The 20095-nt window shown below is 39.2% G+C and overlaps 1 protein-coding gene across 1 annotated transcript in view; it reads left to right on the forward strand.

The window, feature by feature from the left end:
* The window catches only part of LOC111340679 (sushi, von Willebrand factor type A, EGF and pentraxin domain-containing protein 1), a 28544-nt gene that overhangs the window by 1740 nt on the left and 6709 nt on the right, over nt 1-20095 (forward strand). The window contains exons 2-26 of the mRNA XM_088733943.1: nt 55-219; nt 973-1131; nt 1692-1868; nt 2317-2496; nt 2992-3180; nt 3612-3875; nt 4583-4825; nt 6059-6277; nt 7191-7420; nt 7771-8029; nt 8368-8532; nt 9064-9225; nt 9730-9891; nt 10072-10241; nt 10959-11138; nt 11486-11819; nt 12918-13085; nt 14889-15103; nt 15515-15767; nt 16369-16623; nt 16921-17034; nt 17405-17572; nt 17825-17944; nt 18621-18743; nt 19639-19767. Coding sequence (XP_088590069.1) covers nt 55-219; nt 973-1131; nt 1692-1868; nt 2317-2496; nt 2992-3180; nt 3612-3875; nt 4583-4825; nt 6059-6277; nt 7191-7420; nt 7771-8029; nt 8368-8532; nt 9064-9225; nt 9730-9891; nt 10072-10241; nt 10959-11138; nt 11486-11819; nt 12918-13085; nt 14889-15103; nt 15515-15767; nt 16369-16623; nt 16921-17034; nt 17405-17572; nt 17825-17944; nt 18621-18743; nt 19639-19767 — 4803 coding nt within the window. The remainder of the gene's footprint in view (nt 1-54; nt 220-972; nt 1132-1691; nt 1869-2316; nt 2497-2991; nt 3181-3611; nt 3876-4582; nt 4826-6058; nt 6278-7190; nt 7421-7770; nt 8030-8367; nt 8533-9063; nt 9226-9729; nt 9892-10071; nt 10242-10958; nt 11139-11485; nt 11820-12917; nt 13086-14888; nt 15104-15514; nt 15768-16368; nt 16624-16920; nt 17035-17404; nt 17573-17824; nt 17945-18620; nt 18744-19638; nt 19768-20095) is intronic.

Consider the following 20095-nt stretch of genomic DNA (forward strand, 5'->3'; position numbering starts at 1 on the left):
ATCTCAAGTCAGCTCAACATGACAATATTTTGTTATCATTTTTTCCTGAAACAGACGCCCACGACAAAACTTTTATGGAAGTGGACGCAAGTGAATGCACCTCTGGTGGCTGCGATTCCAAAGCCTTTTGCGCCTGCGGTACAGTCAGTGCAGTGTATCAGTGCGTCTGTAGACAAGGATATCGAGGAGATGGCCTTCTAAATGGCGAAGGCTGCATTCGTAAGTCCATATTAATACCCTGTCATAAGAAAGAACGGTATCGTTATCGTTATCATATTATCAACATAATCGTCGTCGTTTCGTGGTAATTGTTGTTCAAGTTGTTGTTATTGCCGTATTTGTTGTTGTTGCTTTTTCGGTGGATTTAATATGTTCCCTGTTTTGAACCCGATCGTTCGACTTCATCACTGTGTGATAATTTCCCTTTTTTTCGTCCTCACTGTTGCAATTGTGTTCCCGTAATTTTTGTTTCCATCGTTTTCGACAACATAGTTACGTTTCCAACAGTCGCTTCACCAATTTTGGCCATGTTTTCTTTTCTCTTTTTATTCCGGATTGGTAGAAACTCTTGACTTTCAACAAACCTTCTGGCCACTATTTCTCTACTATGGAGAATATCTAACTAGACTAATGGTTTAATCAAGTCTATGAGGACCAAAAAGAACGAGTAACTTATTTTCTACAGCAAACATAATAAGCACCCCGCAAAAGTCAGCGTTCAAAAGATGTCAAGGAATTGATTGGTACATGGTCAAAAGAAAAAAAAAAAAGAATTCTCGAAGGCACTCATCTAGTAGTAATTGTTGAAAATTTAATATTCTTTTCCTTTTTCTATTTCTAATATTGGACTCCGACAAGTTGGCATGAAAGGTCTTTTCTTTAACGTGAAATGCTACTTAAAATCTCTTTTCCAAAACAAGCGAGCGTGAAATAGCAAAACATTTTTTATGAAAATGAGTGTTTTATTTCCAGTTTGTGGACGTGGAACGTATAAGCAGTGGGCTACTCCAAGTGAGTGTATTGCGTGTCCGGAACATTCTAGTACAGATGCAGAGGGAAGTATTTTGAAAAGTCAATGCAAATGTAAGACTGGGTACGAAGGCGACCCGTCAAGAGACATCGCTTGTACAGGTAAAGATAACTGATAAACTAAAAGATACTGAAAAAAAGGCGAAAATGCTGTAGCCTTAAAGTAAGCACGATTTTGCCAACAAATCATTACACAAAACTATGGCCAATAGAGCAGAGCGAGAAAACATCGGACGTGCGCAAGGGGTTCAATTCTGGCCGCCCGTGCGCCATTTTCCCGCACTCGATTTCAAAGGAAAACATAAGATACAACCAGTGTCTTGCCAAGTAAGCAAAAGGAAATTGAAACGCGCATAGAAATCTGCAAAAAGAAACAAAATTAGGAAAAAGGTAAACTCGAGATTTTTCCAACACAAAGTTCAACCCACTACGGAAAGTATTATAATCCAGTGACTTCGGGTATCCTATTGACTGACAATTCTACTTCGAGCTTGACCAAACAAGTTTAAGGCTTCTAAAAAACCGTACCTTATTGGCTCTTGCGTCTTTTTTTTTTTTTTTTTTTTTTTTGGAACTCTTGTGACACAACTTGATTCTGACAACTACTATGATCAAGGATTATTTTATTACACGGTGTATTAACACTCTTCTGTCTATTCTAGCTGTTAAGTGCGAGCAGCTCCTAGCACCTCAGAATGGCGGTTTCCTTGCAGCATGCGATATAGTTTACGATAGTGTATGTGAATTCCAGTGCAGTTCTGGGTACAATCTTGTCGGGTCGAGCTCACGAAGATGTCAAAGTAATAAGCAATGGAGTGGAACAGCAGTGGAGTGCCAAGGTTAGTGGACTCTTAACTTGACTCTTGTAACCTCATATGAAACATTTACTGAAATAAGAAAACAACATTAACATATATGAGAGCGATCCTCGCAGTAATGAACGCTACTTATGTAGTAGTGAAAATAAGGCCTCAAAAAATTCACGCCCGTACGGTATTTGAACCCATAACCTCTGCGATACCGGTGCAGTGCTCTACCAACTGAGCTAACAAGCCAACTGGGAGCTGTACTTCAGTTTTTTTAAGAATTGTATGAAAGCAATTCTCGCAGTAAGAACACTACTTATTTCCTATTTTCACTACTACATAAGTAGTGTTGATTACTGCGAGGATCCCTTTCATACATTTCTTAAAAAACTGCAGTATACAATCATATATGAATTTCACATATTCAAATTCATTCAACATTAACATGTTGTGTTAGATATTCGTTTCTATTTCTTTTTAGTCATCACTTGCGCAGTTTTGCCACCACTAAACTATGGTGACAAATCATGTTCTGGCAGGGGATATGAATACGGTAATATTTGTACTTTTACCTGCGACGTGGGATATGAACGCAGAGGAAGCGCAACCAGAATCTGTCAGGCTGATGCCCAATGGTCTGGGAGTGCAACGTCTTGTGAAGGTTTGTAAAATTGACTTCTACACGAGTGAGTGAAAAAGGGAGCCAAATAGGTACAGATATGTTAGAAGGGGTGACAGAATATGTGCAGTCAGGTAGTACATCAACTCAAAGTTTGTGAAAATTAAAAAGATGTGGCGGTATATGTGTTCAAAAGTATTACATACAATTGCAATCTATCTCGTACAGCCGACGTTCGCGATGACTAGCGCGACGTAGGTATCAGCGAAGTCGCTGTATCTCAGCTACTACATTCCCCCTATATCAATCTCTTTTTTTATTGAACGACTTCGACATTTAAGTGTAATTAAAGACAGACCTGTAAATGCTACACAGTTTAATTTCAAGATTTATTCGTATGGAAATCTTATCCCTGAGATTTGGATGGAAATCGGTCAATAAGTCACAGAGATATTTCATACAGTACGATAAAGGTCTGAAGGTTGGTAACAAAAAAATAATAAACACAAAGTTATTATTTTGTCATCAAATTTGAAGCTCGTAAGTGTCCAGCTCTTCGTCGGTTGGCTTTTGGTGACGTTGAACCAGAGGATTGTGTGACGACACCGCAACCTTATCAACGAGGATGTACCATGCAATGTGTCTCCGGCTACACCTTAAATGGAGACAGCAGACTGGAATGTGGGTCAGATGGAAATTGGGTTGGAACTTTTCCAACCTGTGAAGGTATTTCTGAATCTTTCTGTAGAAGTATGTGGTAGGGGATGAGTGAGTTACTAAGCGACTGCCGAAGATAACTTAGCTAGTATCCACTAGCCCTGTTCTTTAGTTCTGCATTTCATGTTTTGGTTTACAGAAAAAAAATGTGTGTTTTCGAATAAATTTTAGCTTTACTTCTAAAAATTGGTAACTGTTAATTATCATAACTTACTACGCTTTTTGGTATGCCGCAAAATATAATCTTTATTGTAGGTGTGTTATGCTTTGTTTATCTCCAGTATTTGGCCTTCTCGTCCTCAATTTTTGTTCACTTGTTCTTTTCCAACCGATGATTTCAACTCTTACAAATCAGCTTCTATGTTTCAATTTTAATTTTAAAATTTTAGTAACCTTTCAAGTCCTAACCTAGCTGCCGTTCCACATTGTCTCAATTACAGATCGGCAACCACCATACATCACCTGTCCACCTGACGTGAATAACGGCACGGACCCCGAGAGGGCGACACGGAGTGTAACCTGGAGTGATCCCGTTGTCAGTGACAATGCAGAGTTGCACGATCCGAATGCTGCTCCCACAGTTACTAGATCACCTGAGATCGTATCCCCGTACGACTTTCCCATTGGCACTACTCGCATTACGTACACTGCAACGGACAAGGGAGGCCTAATCCAGGCGTGTGTCTTTACCGTAACAGTCTCTGGTGAGTCACCAATTATCATGAAACTAGAATTCAAATTTCCTCAATCAATCAATCAATCGACTTTATTTAACGAGGGTAACACGGGACAGTGCTTCAACTGAGTAACTAGTGGCCCTCTCTAGTGTCTCCTTCTCTCTCTTCCTTCCCCAACCTTCCCTAATGAAAAGCTGGAGATGTAAGGCTTATATTCAGAGGGTTGTGGAACAATAATGAGTTTTCTCCTAGGCGTTCAGTCTTGTCAACCCCAACCTTCCTCCTTTACGCGACTCGACCCAAGCCTCCATCTTTTTTTCGCTTCGCCGACACCATCGTGCCGTTTAATATTTTCGCTCCATTTTACGCCTGAAATAGGCTAGGATTTCTTCAAATTAAAATAACATGAAGTACGTCGTCGCATACAACCACAACCAAACATACTCTGATAACTCTTGGTGCTTTTCATGCTAGTGTTCCCCAAATAGCCAATCGCTTATTCCAAGGAGCATCAGTCTTGATGTTCGACTCACTTTTTCACCCCGTTATTCATTTTCATTTAACCATATCCCTAGTCCTTTACCCCTGTATCTGGTCATTTATTTTTGTTCCTGTCAATGCATTTGTTTATCAATCTTTATTTCTTTATATCTTTATTTGATTATTAATTTTTTCAATTATCTTATTTAATTATTTATTTATTATTTATTTATTCATTTTATATTTTAACTCAGATAACGAACCTCCTGCAATCTACTGCCCTCAAAATATGGAGGTCCAGAAGAAGAGTGACACACCAACTATAAAAGTCTATTGGCCACCACCGACATACCGAGATAATTCCGGTGGGGCTATCACCGTCTTTACTGAGTCCATCAATGGCTCAGATTTTAGAACTGGTTCATATCCAATCAAATACACAGCAACGGACGAGAGTAACAACAAAGGATCGTGCACGTTTATTATCGTCATTTCTTGTAAGTTTTAATTCTTTTCATATAAAGCTGTTTTAAGAAAGGTAGTCGGAAAAACAAAAAGGGTAATAGTGCACATGTTAATCCAAAAAGGTATTGTGGGGTACTTTTCGGGCCATAGGTACTTGACCTCAGGATTTCAGAGAAATCTGGGAAAATGTCACTGTAAGGAAGAGGCATAGTGAATTTTGATTAATTTATTTATTTAAATGACTTGTTGAAATTGATCACTGGATATCCATTTTACCATTCGAAATTGTAGAGTGCACTTTTATTAATTTATTTTTTTTCCAACAACCTTTCTCGAAACAGTTGATACCAAACATATGATACCTGTAGCGGCGATTCCTTTGCATGATATTACATAGAACACGTCCACTTTCAAATAATGTAATACAGTTTTATTCATTCTGCGGAGGGACACACTGGCAGGCACTAAATCGATAGGCACGGGGCTGTGGCCCGGCCGGGTACCTGTGTTTTGTTATCGGACAAGTCGCTTCACCCTACCGGAGTGTGAAGCGTTATTAACGAAATGTCATAGGGAGGAGGGGGGTGGGGGGGGGGGTAATAACCTGCGTTGAAATAGCATCTCATCAAAAGACTGTAAGCCAACCAAAGTAGGAACTTCAACTGAGCTTGCTCTAAGTAAACGATCTTGAACAGTAAGTTAGAGACCTAAGGGAAGTCACAACGGCAAAAGCATCATGAACATGGCCAAATAAAATATTTAGTGAGCACAACAATAGCTCAGTGCGTGTGTTTTGCAACTTTGTACATTTCTTTGCCGTTCTTAGAAAAAAAAAACAACGAGAATCACCTAAATTTTAGTGGTCTGAGAAGGAGAATCTTGACGGCGAGCTGATGACGTTTCTCTTTCATACAATTCTTACATATGTTTTGCTGAAAATGTGATGTATTAGAGGACAGTTGGTACATCGACGCATTTGCGAAATACTCAAGAAAAATAAGATTTTCTCATTTAATCGATGTCTTACTTGGCGTTTCCTTCCTGACAGCTCAAGGTACATGTAGTTGAAAGGAAACAGACGTAGAAATATAAACCAGCAGGAATCGAAGCATTCGAAACTACCACTACATTAGTCATTGTGGAGTATCTAGCATAAAAAGGTCCAAAACGTTAAAGCATCTACAATTCGATCTTAATCTTTCCAAAACGTTCATCGCGTTAAATTCTGAAATAACGACATCTTCCTGATATCTTGTTTTACGTAGCTGTGAAATGCAAGCCCTACGATCCCCCAATCAACGGCCTTATTTCCTGTGCACATTCTGATGCCATCGGAGGAGAAGGCTGTACACCCCAGTGTAGCAGCAAAAAAGAATTCGCCCGAGTCCCGGCTACCTTCTACGTCTGTCAAACAAGTGGCAACTGGTATGTCTGGGATTTTCGTCCCACTGTATCGTTGGAAATGCCGTGGCCTGATTGCACGGGTAAGTCGACTAACATTAGCGATAAGAAATATCCTCAGTTTATGCCATAACTGATTTGACAAATCATGGGTAACGAACGATAAAAGTACCATGCGATGGTCACCAAATTTGACAATGAAACAATGAGATAAATATTACGTAAATTAAAACCTGCGAGACAGACGAAGTGAATGTTTAATCACAAAATTTATGCTTATTTTATTCTTCGTTTTTTATAATTTCCATGAGCGAGACCCCACCATGAAAAAAAAAAGACAACCAAGGAACTCATAACGTAGGAAGAAAGGGAACTGTACGACTTACGGAACGAACTTGGATTGGAACGGTTAGAGCTAAAATAAATTCGTTTAAAAACCCATCAGAACGTAGCGCGTTTGGATTGAGTGTCGTGAGATCAAACCCAAAGCAACCAAAACAACCAATCTGAAGAAATGAAAATGCTTTTAAGAGCCAAAGACTAACTCAAAGAAAAACCAAGCAAACCGCCAAAAGAGCGGGAAAATGTGAGCAATCAAATCGCGATTGGTTTTAGTTTTGCATCTGATTGATTAAAAGAGTGGCGGAAATCAGTTCTGGACCAAACAACATGAAGTAAAGCAAAACCAAAACAATCCCCAGTTACTTTCGACACTCAATCGACATTTCTCTAAAGGCAAAGCGGAGAAACTTTTAACAGCTGCGATGCAAAATTTCCATAAAAACTTTCTGAATTGACGAAAAGTTCAATTAAAATCGAGAAACTTTAAGTAAACAGCAATAAATGGGTGGTTAGTAGATGCAAGGTTGCGAACAGTAATTATTGTTCTTTTGGAAAGCTGTGCAAACAAAATTCAGAATAAAGACATTCACATATTAAAATGTTTTACTTGTAAAAACCCCAGGCTGAAATTAAAATGGCTATTTCCTTTTTCAGAGGAGTATGTTCCAGGTGCTGCACGTAAAGGCATGGAATGGCAATACTTTGTCGGAGACTGCTCAGATCCTGCTGTACAACAACAAGCCAAAGAAAATTTTATAAGAGGATTCAACGAAGTGTTCTCTCCAAAAGACCCCAACTACTGTCAAAGGGAAAAAATATGCGCCCTGGAAAATATCAAAATTACTTGTGGAGAGGTTCAGAGAAGGAGGCGAAGAAATGCACAAGTAAACAGTCTTTTTATTTACCGCCAGTTCAGTACTATTAAAACTAGCATATAATGATACTTTAAATGGCACACTATGCCATTTTCATACCTATGAGTTAGCCAATATTATGATATTTTGGTGGGTTCAAGGCGCGCCAAGATGTAAGATGTAGGTGTACATATAGATAGAGGAACTGTAACAGTTCTAATTATGGACGCCTTGCAGAGGCGATTATTCTTCAGTTCAAACTCGATCAACTCACCTGCGAACATATCCTACCATGTGTTTATTGATACGAGGGCTTCTACAATATGTATTTACATAACTGAATTTCTTACCAATTTGGTTTATGTGTCTGATTTGTTTAGGCTGTTCTTACCATCGAACTCAATGTTGAGGTTATTACACAAAATGACGACTTCGACAAGGCCAAGTCTGACTTGGAGGGGAACGTTACCAACGCGAGGAATGCAGATTCAATGAAAACAATCCAGGCTAATTCCCAGACAATGACACTTAAAACCGTCAAGGAGACCCCCACAACTGGAGTCTGCGTCGATGGAGCCGTGTTTGGGCTCAATCAGGGCCAAGACTACCTCAATAACATTGACCACAGTCAGAGATGCCGTAAGTGCCCTCTAATCTGTGAACTTCCGCTAAATGTTAAATTGTTATCTTTGTCTTTTTTTTTTATCTTATCGAGTTCAAAAGCATATATGACTCATGTTTGCGAAAACAGGAAAATGTGATTAATTTTCATGACAACTCTTTTTTAAGTGTAGATATTTCGTTTTCCGTTCGTTTTCGCCACGAGAGCGGTTCAAGGGGGCAACAACTCCATAATGTGATCTCCTTTTCCTCCCCGTCTTGATATCTTAGCTCCAGTCGTGCAGCATCATTCAGATATCCACTCTGCATGGCGAGATCACTGATCTTTTCAATTTAACTGGTTTTCTCCCTCATAGAAAACTGCCCATCCGGTACTTACTATGACGTTAATTACAAAAACTGCTCAGACTGTCCACTTAACACATACAACACATACACTGCTGCGGTTGGCCAATGCACGGTTTGTCCTGAGAAGACTTATACCCTTGCTGTTGGGAGTAAAAATATCACTCAATGTTTAGGTGAGTAAAGTATACTATTTTATAGAGTTCGATCTAAAATGTCGCATAGCAGATCATACGTGGTAAATGTACATGTGATAGACTTGGGGAAAGATATTGTCTCGTCTTCTCGCCAGCGAGGATGGAAGATAAAATTCTGAGTCTCCATTACGAATGGAACCTAAGATCTTCGAATTTCTCGCTCAGTTGCTCTATCAATGAGCTATAGAGACCCTAAGGCCATTGGTAGGTCTATCTCTGATATTGTTTTTTATACATACACACCTGTACTGCAAGGACTGGCGATGCTGAAAGCGTCATGTATGTAGATGGTAGACGTTAAGCTTAGTTATGAGCCAGAAAAAGATTTTTTTCCTGTTTTTTTTTTTCACGAGTTATGGATTAGCTTCCCAATAGTAATAGTCCTATTGGGAAAATGGGATAAACGCAGGATGGATAGGCCAATTGGCTCGAGTACAGTACAGACGAGTAATATAATTTTTAGGATGTTCTTTCGAGAGTATTAAGAAACTTGGTCAACTTTCACTATAGCTGCTTGCCAACCTGGAGAGTTCTCACCCACTGGCCTCGCCAACTGTGCACAATGTCCCTTAAATACTTACCAGTCTCTTCTGCGACAGACGTCGTGTATTGCCTGCCCAGGATCATCAGTCACTTTGGGATTTGGCACCAACTCAATCAGCGGATGCGGAAGTAAATATCTGTTTGGGTTTTGATGTTGCTGTTGTTTTTTATTTCTCTCTTCCGTTTGTTTTAATTTTTATATTTTACTCATTCAAACGTCCATTCATCGTTTTAGTCATCACCATATTTATCGTCATAACCAACTCATCATCAATATTATCATCATTGTCACTTTCATCATAATCATTATTATGATCCATCAAGTACTTTTGCTCGTGCATGATTGGTCTAAACGCAGCGCGTGACCGAATATCCCTCAGCTAAAACTGGATGATATCCAAGAATATCACCCATGCGATATTGCACTATTTTCAAGCCTTACGTCCACTATGATGCATCGATAGGAGACAATGGTGTTTTCTTATGCCCATAAACAGTGCACCTTGAAAGAATCACTCACGTTTCATTATTGATTTAATTTATTTTATTTTCCATTTGTTTTAATTTTTATATTTTACTCATTCATACGTCCATTCATCGTTTTAGTCATCACCATATTTATCGTCATTTCAGTGCCGTGTGCTCCTGGAACATATTCTCAGACTGGGGTTGAACCCTGCTTACCCTGTGCTAAAGGGACTTATCAACCCAACAAAAAGCAAACTAAGTGCTTATCATGTGATATTAACAAATCAACTTATGGAGAAGGTGCTTCATCACTGAGCCAGTGTATCGGTGAGTGACATTAGCTCTCGCAAACCATTCAAGACTATTGATTGAACTCTTGTTTCTTTAAATTCTGAATTGTTTCTTGGAAGAGGAAAAATACTTCTGTTGCTTTGTAAGAATGGCCGTAATCCATTTTGTGACAGGCATGTAAAATATCCAACTCATTAACATAATTTCGCATGACAGCGATTGTGAACTGTGCTTCGAGTCCATGCAACAACGATGCTACGTGCGTTGAAGTTGCCCAGGGATACAAATGCAATTGCAAACCGGGCTTTGCCGGAGCAAACTGCGAAATCGAAGAGGATGAATGTCTCTCAAGTCCGTGTGCAAAAGGATCTACTTGTGTTGACAAGGTAAGATATCAAGTCTTTGACGTTCCATAGTACATGTCATCTTCCCTATTGTGTCCTGTTTGAACGATGATAAATGTACGCATTAGAGGTTCGAGTATCTAAACGTGTGACTTATAGAGAACGAAAAGGGATGAATGAATATTGATGACTTGGGTAACATATTTTCAGTACTTATTCTGAGACTATAGTGCGAGGTTATCCTATGACCAGCCTTTCCTTCCCAAGAAGAGGATCGGAAACATTCACATTATCTAGCCCAGTTGTACCCTATTGTAAAAGAAAGATTAAGAAAAAGAAAAAAAAGCAAGTCTACATGGGATTTATCATTATACTCCTTTACATCGCTGTGCTTTAATTTAACTTCAGCCCCTCACCCTCAGTGTACGATATGTATTATGTTCGGGGGCAGAACCGCGGTCGATTAGGTTCGATGACCTTCTCAACTGATCATTTGGGGAGCAGAGATGGCGCACTAGTGCTGAGAACACTCGCCTCCCACTACTGTGGCCCAGGTTCGATTCCCGGACCTGTGCGTTGAGTTTGTTGTTGGTTCTCGTCCCTGCTCCGAGTGTTTTACACCGGGTCCTCTGGTTTTCCTCCCTCCACAAAAACCAGCATTCCAAATTCCAATTAGATCTGGAAACAGTGGACAAAGAAGAGCCACCCAGTGGAATGTCCATTGCTAAATTATTTATTTATTATTCATTATTAATACAGATAAATGCGTATGAGTGTTTGTGTCCTCCTGAGTACACTGGGGTACATTGTGATGTCAAAACAAGTAGCTGTGACAGTAGCAAATGCGCTGCTGGTGCACAGTGCGTCAATTCACCAGAGGGACATGAATGTGTCTGCCCAGATGGATACGAAGGACAATTTTGTGAGACAAAAATCAATGTAAGTCAAAATAAAAAAAAACAAACGACTAAAAATAATCACGGTACCGACCTCTGGGTTATATTTGAATTCTTATCACCTGCGTTCCCCCACCATGCGGTATTCATATGTATTTTGTATCCTTAACAGGCAAGAATCTATTCATAAAGTGAAAAAAAATCCAATAGTTATGAACAAACCCTAATGACAAATTCGTCTCTGGGACCATAACTAAGAATAACTTTTTTCGGTTGATTACAGGGATATTATGGCCCGGTTAGTTTTTTTCTCTTTTCCTACAGAGGATAATTCATAGGAAAAAAAATGTATTCAATATTCACTAGTACAATTTTGTTTCCACATCCAAGGAATGCAAAGCAGCACCATGTAAGAATGGTGGAATTTGTTTGAGCAAAACCTCCGCATTCCAATGCATCTGCCCCACAGGCTTCAGTGGTAATCTGTGCGAAAAGAATGAAAATGGCTGTCTTCCAGACTCTTGCTTGAATGGTGGGACTTGCAAGGAAACCAGCTATGGTCCAGAATGCACTTGTTTGGCAGGTTTTGCCGGCACAAAATGCAAAATTAATATCAATGAGTGTTCAAGCTCACCGTGCCTGAACAACGGACACTGTGTTGATCAAACAAATGGTTACAAGTGTTACTGCAAACCTTCCTTCAAGGGATCTAACTGCGAGACAGGTACGTATTTCAAGGATAACGCCAGGGCTTTCAAAATTTAAACTAGACGCAAAGCTACGTGAACTCGGGCTTTCCAAGAAAACATTGATAAATACCGACTTGCTCTATACTTTAATTTAATCGTCCTTTGATATACCCTCACAGAACAATTCAACAAATACTTCTCATGTTGTGTAACTTTATTTAATCTTATCCTCTTCGTGTTAAACTTACAAGCATTCTTTGTGACTCTTTTAACCTTCACATAACGACGTAGTCAAGAGGACCGGTATGTTTGGACGAATACACTCACAAAAAAATTCCTTCAATTTTCTGCCCTTACTTAGGACTTTTCAGAGCAGCTTCTGGTATTCTACTCGGTTCTCGATCAGGTTTAATAAACGGTTGTGTTTACATGTAAACATAATATGAAATAACTCGTTTGATATAGCAGGTTTCGCTTGATATTTCTCGATGGAAGGTTCACTCGTAAAGGATCGCTCGTAAATTGATCTCTCGTAAAGTTCGCGGACCGACCCGTTCCCATCGAATTTCTTTAGCGTACATTAAGCAAGGAATTGTACAAGAAGGCAGCCATTGCTTTAAACCATGGGCTCTAGGGTTCGTTCTACACATGCGCTTACACTTCACGCATGCACTGTAGTGGAACTGCGTTTTGTGACTGAACGCAAAAAAAAAAATAAAATAAAAAAACCAAGCCGAATTTATACCTCGGGCGTTTGCTTCGGAAAGCCCGAGTAATTATTTCTGTTTCATAACCAATGATTTGGCAAAAATTTTTTTACAGGAACTCAAAAATTTCTTTAAAAGACGGATATTATCTGTGAAGAATTTCTATACTGAAATTTTTTCTGTTGCACACATAAAGTTGTTTTCAGTAGAAATGAAGCTTACCTGGAGGACGCCGTAGTTGACGGAACAGATATTTGAGTTTCTCGAAAAAATCTCCTAGCTTTTTCTAGCTCTTAAATTAGCTCTATACCTCACAAAATCTTCTTTTCTTTGACTTTTTCTCGAGGGACTTCTACGAGATGATGGAAGTTGCAACCAGTGAAGTTAGGTTAGCATAAATTTCTCATAATATGCATTTCCTTGCAGAAATTTCCACTGACTTTGACATGGAGTTCGATAGAACACAGGGTCGTGGATTAGCTATCTTGGAAATGCGTCAGGAGCTTAGAGCGTTTTCTGTCGCTTTCTGGATGAAAGTTGCCAACAGTGAGGTTAATCCTGGAACTCCTTTATCATATGCTGTTAAAGTGGGAGGTATTGTAATATTTCCAATTTGCCGATAATCAGGCTTATTAAAGCAATTTTCGATTGAATTGCAAAAGCAATCCGGGATTTCTTCATGTTTAGTTTACTTCGTTCTATGATTGATCCACTCAGTTAACCAATCGATGCAAAACTAAAACCAATTACGACTTTCTCGCTCACGTTTTCCCGCGCTTAACGCAGTGGCTCTTGGAGGTATTCCTTTCTTTTGATTGGCCGTTGGTTTTGGGACGTTCAATCGAAGAATGCTCTATTAAGTACTTAAAAAAAACTATCAAGCATCTCAGACAAGAACCAAGCATTCTGGGGCACGTAAATCTAGCACTCAAGGTATAAACGTCAGTCGATGAGATGGTGAGCGCCACGTCCATGACAGAACGGAAAATTCGTGCACTGTAAGTACCCTTCCGTTGACCCATACAGGCTTTGTATGGGACTACGGGAGGGTACTTACAGTGCACCTTTTCTGACTTAAATATTAGATCCTACACTATACTCAGTGACCTCGGCTGGGATTCCTTGGAGCGGAGGCGCTCTAAGCAACTAGCAGTCATTTTCTTTAAGACTCTCCATAACCCTGCTCCGACTCGTATAAACAATCTTTTAAAATCTATCTCCAGTATTCACTCGCATAATCTAAGAAAGTCAAAACACAACCTTTTCGTTTCTAGACAGAGTACTGAAGCGGGTAAGTGAAGTTTTCAGTATCGTGGTTCCGTTTTATGGAACAGCCTGCCCTTGAGCGCTAAGCTACAGCCCATTCTTCGTTCCTTTCAGTCATGTATTTGATTATTATTACACGACTCGGGATGTCAGAGGGCCAATAACTAAATTCAACCATTCAAAATGCTCTATTGCCGGTCAATATTCTCTCCGTATTGGACCGGGCACTGTCCCGAATGGTCCCGAATCATACCGCACTTGTGCCGCTTTGAATTTCAGTCGTGTAATAAATCTCTTATTAACCAAGCTTGCTCGGGACCGTACTGGAAGAATATCGGCCCGAGGTCTTTTTTGTACTGTCAAGATCTCGGGCCGATATTCTCCCAGTACGGCCCTCGCGCTTGGATAATAAGATATATATATTGATAAGTAGCTATAAGTAATGAAATCGTCTTTATAGTATAAGTAATGAAACCGTTTTTATAGTCGTTTTAAAACCTTGCACATATAATTAATTTAGTTAGATATATTATTGGTTAATTAATTCAGTAGTTAGTTTGTATTTAGAACACGGCTCGATGGACGAGCATGTAATATGAATTGATACCGTGTATAAATAACATTTTACTACTACTACTACGCATTTTCCGTGCTGTCACGTTAATTTCTAAAGTTAATCATGTCTGAACAAGAAAAAGTCCAAATCATGCAACTTTGTTAAATGGTACATTTACCAAATGGTAAACACCACAGCGTACACTATTGAGTTATGGATGCACGCGGGAGGCTGCTAAGCACGAAAGAAGCGTAAGAGTTGCTCGAGGCGATAGCCGCGAGCGACTCTAGCTTCTTGAGTGCTTAGCAAACCCCCCAGGTGCATCCATAACTCAAGAGTGTACGCTGTGGTGTTTACCATTTGTTTTGTAACATAACATTGACGCATTGTAGCTAAAGAGTTTCCTTTTATTTAACAAATCTTACGTGACCAGAAAAAAACAAGCGCGCGCGGAAAACTAGTCTTTGCATATGCTCACGTCAGCAGCGTACACCCATGGGCAAATGGAGGACGCTAAATTGACCAATCAGAGCGCGCGCTTTACTTTGGTTATGTTATAATTTGTGTTTCTTCAGAAAAAATCGAGGATAATGCTCTCGTCATTCATGACTATAATGGGTTTAACATTTGGGTCAACGGACAGAAAGCTTCCACGAACGTAGCAGCAAATGACGATAAATGGCATCACATGACAATGACATGGGAAAGTTCAACTGGAACATGGAAAGCGTACAAGGATGGAAGTCTCGTCAGGCAAAGTGATCCGGCTGAGCCTTTTCAAAAGGGACAGGTTAGTCCTGTGGTTGTACTGATCTGACGGAGAGATCAAACGGAAATCCTATATCGCCTCTCTTATATCTCTTATTTATAAAACAATCGACAATACTACAAATATCGTGATCACTATTGCTTTCATACCACTCGCGCATGACAGAAACATAGTTCTTTCCTTCACCCCCAACACAATTCTGCACACCTTACCCTTCACGTGACGTGGGCCCCCAACAATTAATTCCCATTCCCATCTTTTAGGGTTGCCCACTGTGAAAAGAGATACGGGATAGGGCTAACGCGTTGGGAAGGGAATGAAAAAATCTTAAGTAGGCGTGGTGAATCATCTCAACGCGTTAAGCAAAGTTCCTCTAGGGCAAAAGGATTGTAGCAAATGTAACTAATGGTTGGTCTTTTTTTTTTTTTCCAGGTCATTGCAGCTGGAGGATCTTTTGTTCTTGGACAAGAACAAGACGACCTGGCAGCCAACTTTAGCGCAAATGAAGCTTTCATTGGAAAAATGAGCCAGATGAACGTTTGGAGTTATGAACTTACGGCTGGAGATATCGCAGACTTGGCTCGACACGCAGAAAGCCTCCTAGGAAATGTCGTTGGATGGTCTGATTTCTTTGATGTAGCCAATAGCGGTATTAAGAAGATTAAACCGTCCGCAGCACGAACCGGTAGGTGCAACTGACACTCTCATTCGCGAAAGTTATTATAAAATATTTAATGTATCTATTATCTTGTATGTAAATAAAAGCAGAAGTTATAGAATTCTTTGTTCTCAGTTCAGTAGTTTTTTTTCTGATGTTTTCTTCCTTGTGCATAATTTTCGAAAGATGTATACATATAGAGATAAATTATAGGTAAGAAGATGCAAACTTTCTTGACAGCAAAAAGTGTTCATTGAGCTGTGCTATTTCACTCGTTTTCAATACTGCATCAAATTACACTGCATTTTGCATTGATGCGGAATCATTTTGCTGCATTGGAAAGAATTTCATGGGCAAGATCATTTTTCTGTCTATTTTTTTTTTTTTTTTTTTTATTTTATTGACAACAAACAATATCGGTAGTCGAATCAGTAACTGAGGAAAAATACTTTGATTAATGAGAACAAATTGTAAGCAAATAGTCCTCACAACCCATGCGCCAAAGTGCAGACTGGTTGAGGATTTAAAAGAAAAACATTGATTGTATGTTCGATAAGATACATTTGCTTTTTATTATTATAATTTTCAGTCTATTATTTACTTAATTGTTGTCATTTTTGTAATTTAGAAAACAAATGCTGGACTGCGTGGCTCAACAATGACTCACCCACCTCTGGTGCAGGGGACGCGGAAACTCGCGCAGGTGCATGCGCGGGACCCGGTCCTTTCGATTGTCAGGATATTGAAGGAAGATCAATGCCAGACCTTGAATTGAATTTGACAAGTACTTGCTCAGATAGTGGTATCACGTGTTTGAATAGTGATCAAAGAACTGGACGCAGCTGTCCTGACTTTAAAGTTCGATACGTCTGCACGTGCCCAGGTAAAAAACCTGTCTTCCTAGTTTAGAATTTTTTACTTCGTTGTTTATTTCAGAAAGCAGCAGCGAAATCTTAGTGTTACTATACAGGATCATGCTATGATTTACATTGTAAATCAATAGCCTGTAATCACTTATTAGTGTCCCCACACAAACGCAGAATGATGAAATCAAGATAAGCTTGTTTGTTTTCTGCGTTTGTTTGTTTAGCCAAGCAAGGTGTTTACTACTCTAAAAATTATTATTGCATGATAATCTAACAGATACAGCCAACTAACCGAAATATTTCTCAACAAACAGCAAATAGTGCCTGCAACAGCAATCCATGTGGTGCTCACGGTACATGTGAGACCCTTCCAGTTGGTTATAAGTGCAAATGCCAAGCAGGATATGAGGGTCGCCTTTGTAACACAGGTATGAAAAGTTATAGAGATGAGTTATATCCCTCACCCTCTTACCAAATGCACACATTACTTTCTTTCTTGCCTTCGCACTGATTAGTACACTCCAAGTACACACAACTTAAGTGTTAGTATTCAACTTAATGTGCACAAACATTGCTGAGGAATAGTCTGCACAAACATTCCTGATGAAAAGCGTATAAATATCAAAGGAAGGTTTATCGAGGTAGATACGGTATTCCAAAAAGCTAATGTTTAAAACCTGATACTTTGGTTTTTAATAGTCATTTTTTCATAAAGTTTTCTGCTGAATTAGTGCAATACCTTCTTTAAAACTCATCTCTTTGCTGGAGCAATGAATGTGTTAAATAATTTATTGACAGCTCTGAAGTGTCCATGTCCTGGGAAAATTGCACATGGCTTGTACAGTGGCAGCCGAAAATTGGGTGGTAAAATAACCATTCATTGCGGTACTGGATTCAAGGCAAGTGGAACGGCAACGCTGAACTGTGTGGGGGGAAAATGGGATGCACTTGTTCCACAATGCATAGGTAAGAATATATATATATATATATATACATTGCTGAAAAAAAAATACGTCATCATAGCATGTAACTCATAAGACTACTGGAGGCTATCGCAGATCTAATGTGCTCAAAATCAAGGCCAGCTTTCGCAAATGCTGTCCATGTTGATGGCACACAGAGACTTGAAAAGAACCGAAACTGCGGTAAACTCATCAAAAATGAGACTATTTTTAGACAAGCAAAGTAGATGAAAATGTTTCTTTTTTTTTTCCACAGACATTGATGAATGCTCCACAGGACAGGCAAACTGCGGACAAGAGTGTGTGAACACCTTGGGAAGTTACAAATGCAGGTGCACAGCGGGATATTCCCTTAATCAAGACGGAAGCTGTTCAGGTAGAAATGTTTTAAACGAAGAAGTCGCTATTAGAATGAAAAATATGATAAATTATATGTAAAAAAGAAAAAGAAACAAATGAGAAAAAACAGTACTGCCTTTTTTTCAACCTGAGATCTTCTGCCAGTTGCACTTGAGCTTTGTCAAAGGTGCTAACGTAAACTTTGCTTTTGGAAATTGAGTGAAGTAGAATTTTAGGCATTTTGTGGTGAAAGCATATGTTGCCCACATCAGGATATGCATTCACAAAGACACACTAATTATTGAAAGTTTGATTCTTTTCACTATTTTCTTTTTCCGTCGGTCGTTTCTTAAGAGCTAATACTCGCTCGTCCCTCAGTGAGGGCACAGTCATAAACATTTTCTTCTTCATAGAATTTTAGTTAACTCCGTTTCGATGCAGCAATCACCCAAGAAGATATTAAGGCTAGTTGGTATTCTAGCAGTCAAGGAAAGTAATAGGATTACATGTAATAATAAACTTCGGATATGACGCGTGCTCAAGAAGAAAGGGAGAAACACTCCACCACGTCTCGTGTTTCCCCTACACTTCTTTCGTGCTCTAGCCGCTTCCTGCGTGCTTTTCAATTGAACAGAACACAGTGAAGGCTTCTTTATTTTTTAAATAGCTGTTTGGAATTGACTCCCTCCGTCCTGTTTACATTTATCAATCAGATATAAACGAGTGCAACTCCAATAATGGCAACTGCCAGCAGAGCTGTCATAACAGTGTTGGTAGCTACCGCTGTACATGTGGATCTGGGTACACCTTAATGGCGGACGGTAGATCTTGCGCAGGTAAGGCATGTGCATAATTAATTAATTTTCAAGTCGTTTCAATCAATGATCCAGATTGAAAAGGAAGAAGCAATCCAATTTTTTCAAGTTTATGGGACTTAGAATTAGTTCTCGAGATGCTCTTACACCAAGCTGTCAAGATGACTTCTTTAATTGAGGTCATACAGTCATACGTTCATTCAAGGTATCTACATGAAGATGGGAAGATTATCATCAGACATGGCGATTTGAGTAAAAGATAAGATATTGCATTTAATGATACAGGTGTACGAGTGCTTGAAGCCTTGTGTTATCCCTTAATAGGTATTTGGAGATGCTCGTACCACTGATTCAAACTTAGTTCTTATTAACCAAGGGGCAGGTATGTATGGGAGAATCTTGACCGAGATTGCCAGTACAGATCTAGACCGAACGCAGTGAGATCTGTACCAGCGACCGAGGTCAAGATTCTCCCATACAGACCGACCAAGTTCGGTTAATAAGATGTTTATTATATGGCCGTGTCTTATGCGCCAATTTTTTATATTCTTTGTTCATTTTTTTCTAGACCGGTCTAGATGACAGTCTAGATGGGAAAATCTAGACCGCTGTCAATATTGATTTCAGCCAATCAAATTCGTGAATTCGGTAGTTCCCAGTCCTTGTGAGACACTGCCATATAATAATCTTCGAATATAGATCGTATGATTTACATTTTGAATAAGATCCACATATAATAACTTTATCCTTCTTCTTACGTGTGTATTTTTAGTATATTAGTTGTCTAAAACTGAAATTTCCTAATGCATTGAATCAACCCAAATTCTCAACCAATAACTATAGTCCAACAGAACAGCCATTTAAGGCGAGAACACTTTTACTGGAGGAGATTGATTATCTTCCTTACCTCTCCTAGATGACAATGAATGTTCAACTAACTCTGGATTGGGACCGTGTGAGCAGATTTGCGTGAATACCTTCCTGGGACATAATTGTCTATGCAGGCCGGGATATACTCTCAACAACGATAAAAAAACATGCTCAGGTAAGCTAGGCTTCATTCTTTTATTGAATAAAAACAAACAAAACAAACAACTTTATTAGACCTTTAAACTTCCTAAGTTGTACTGACATCTACTTAATTATTATTTATTAATTGACATGTACTTAATTATTATTATTAATCTAATTATTATTAATCTAATCTACACGTTTTACAAGATATCAACATTAATCGGTTGTCAAGCATGTTCATGTTCATGTTCATGAAGACCATTCACTCCCGCAAATAGCACAAGCTAGTCGGGGCAGGCGGGAATTAAAAGAATGAACCGACCAATAGAAAGGCAAACATGCACACCGACTGTCTGACT

The sequence above is a fragment of the Stylophora pistillata genome, chromosome 9 (assembly GCF_964205215.1).
Source record: "Stylophora pistillata chromosome 9, jaStyPist1.2, whole genome shotgun sequence".
In the NCBI taxonomy this organism is placed as follows: Eukaryota; Metazoa; Cnidaria; class Anthozoa; order Scleractinia; family Pocilloporidae; genus Stylophora; species Stylophora pistillata.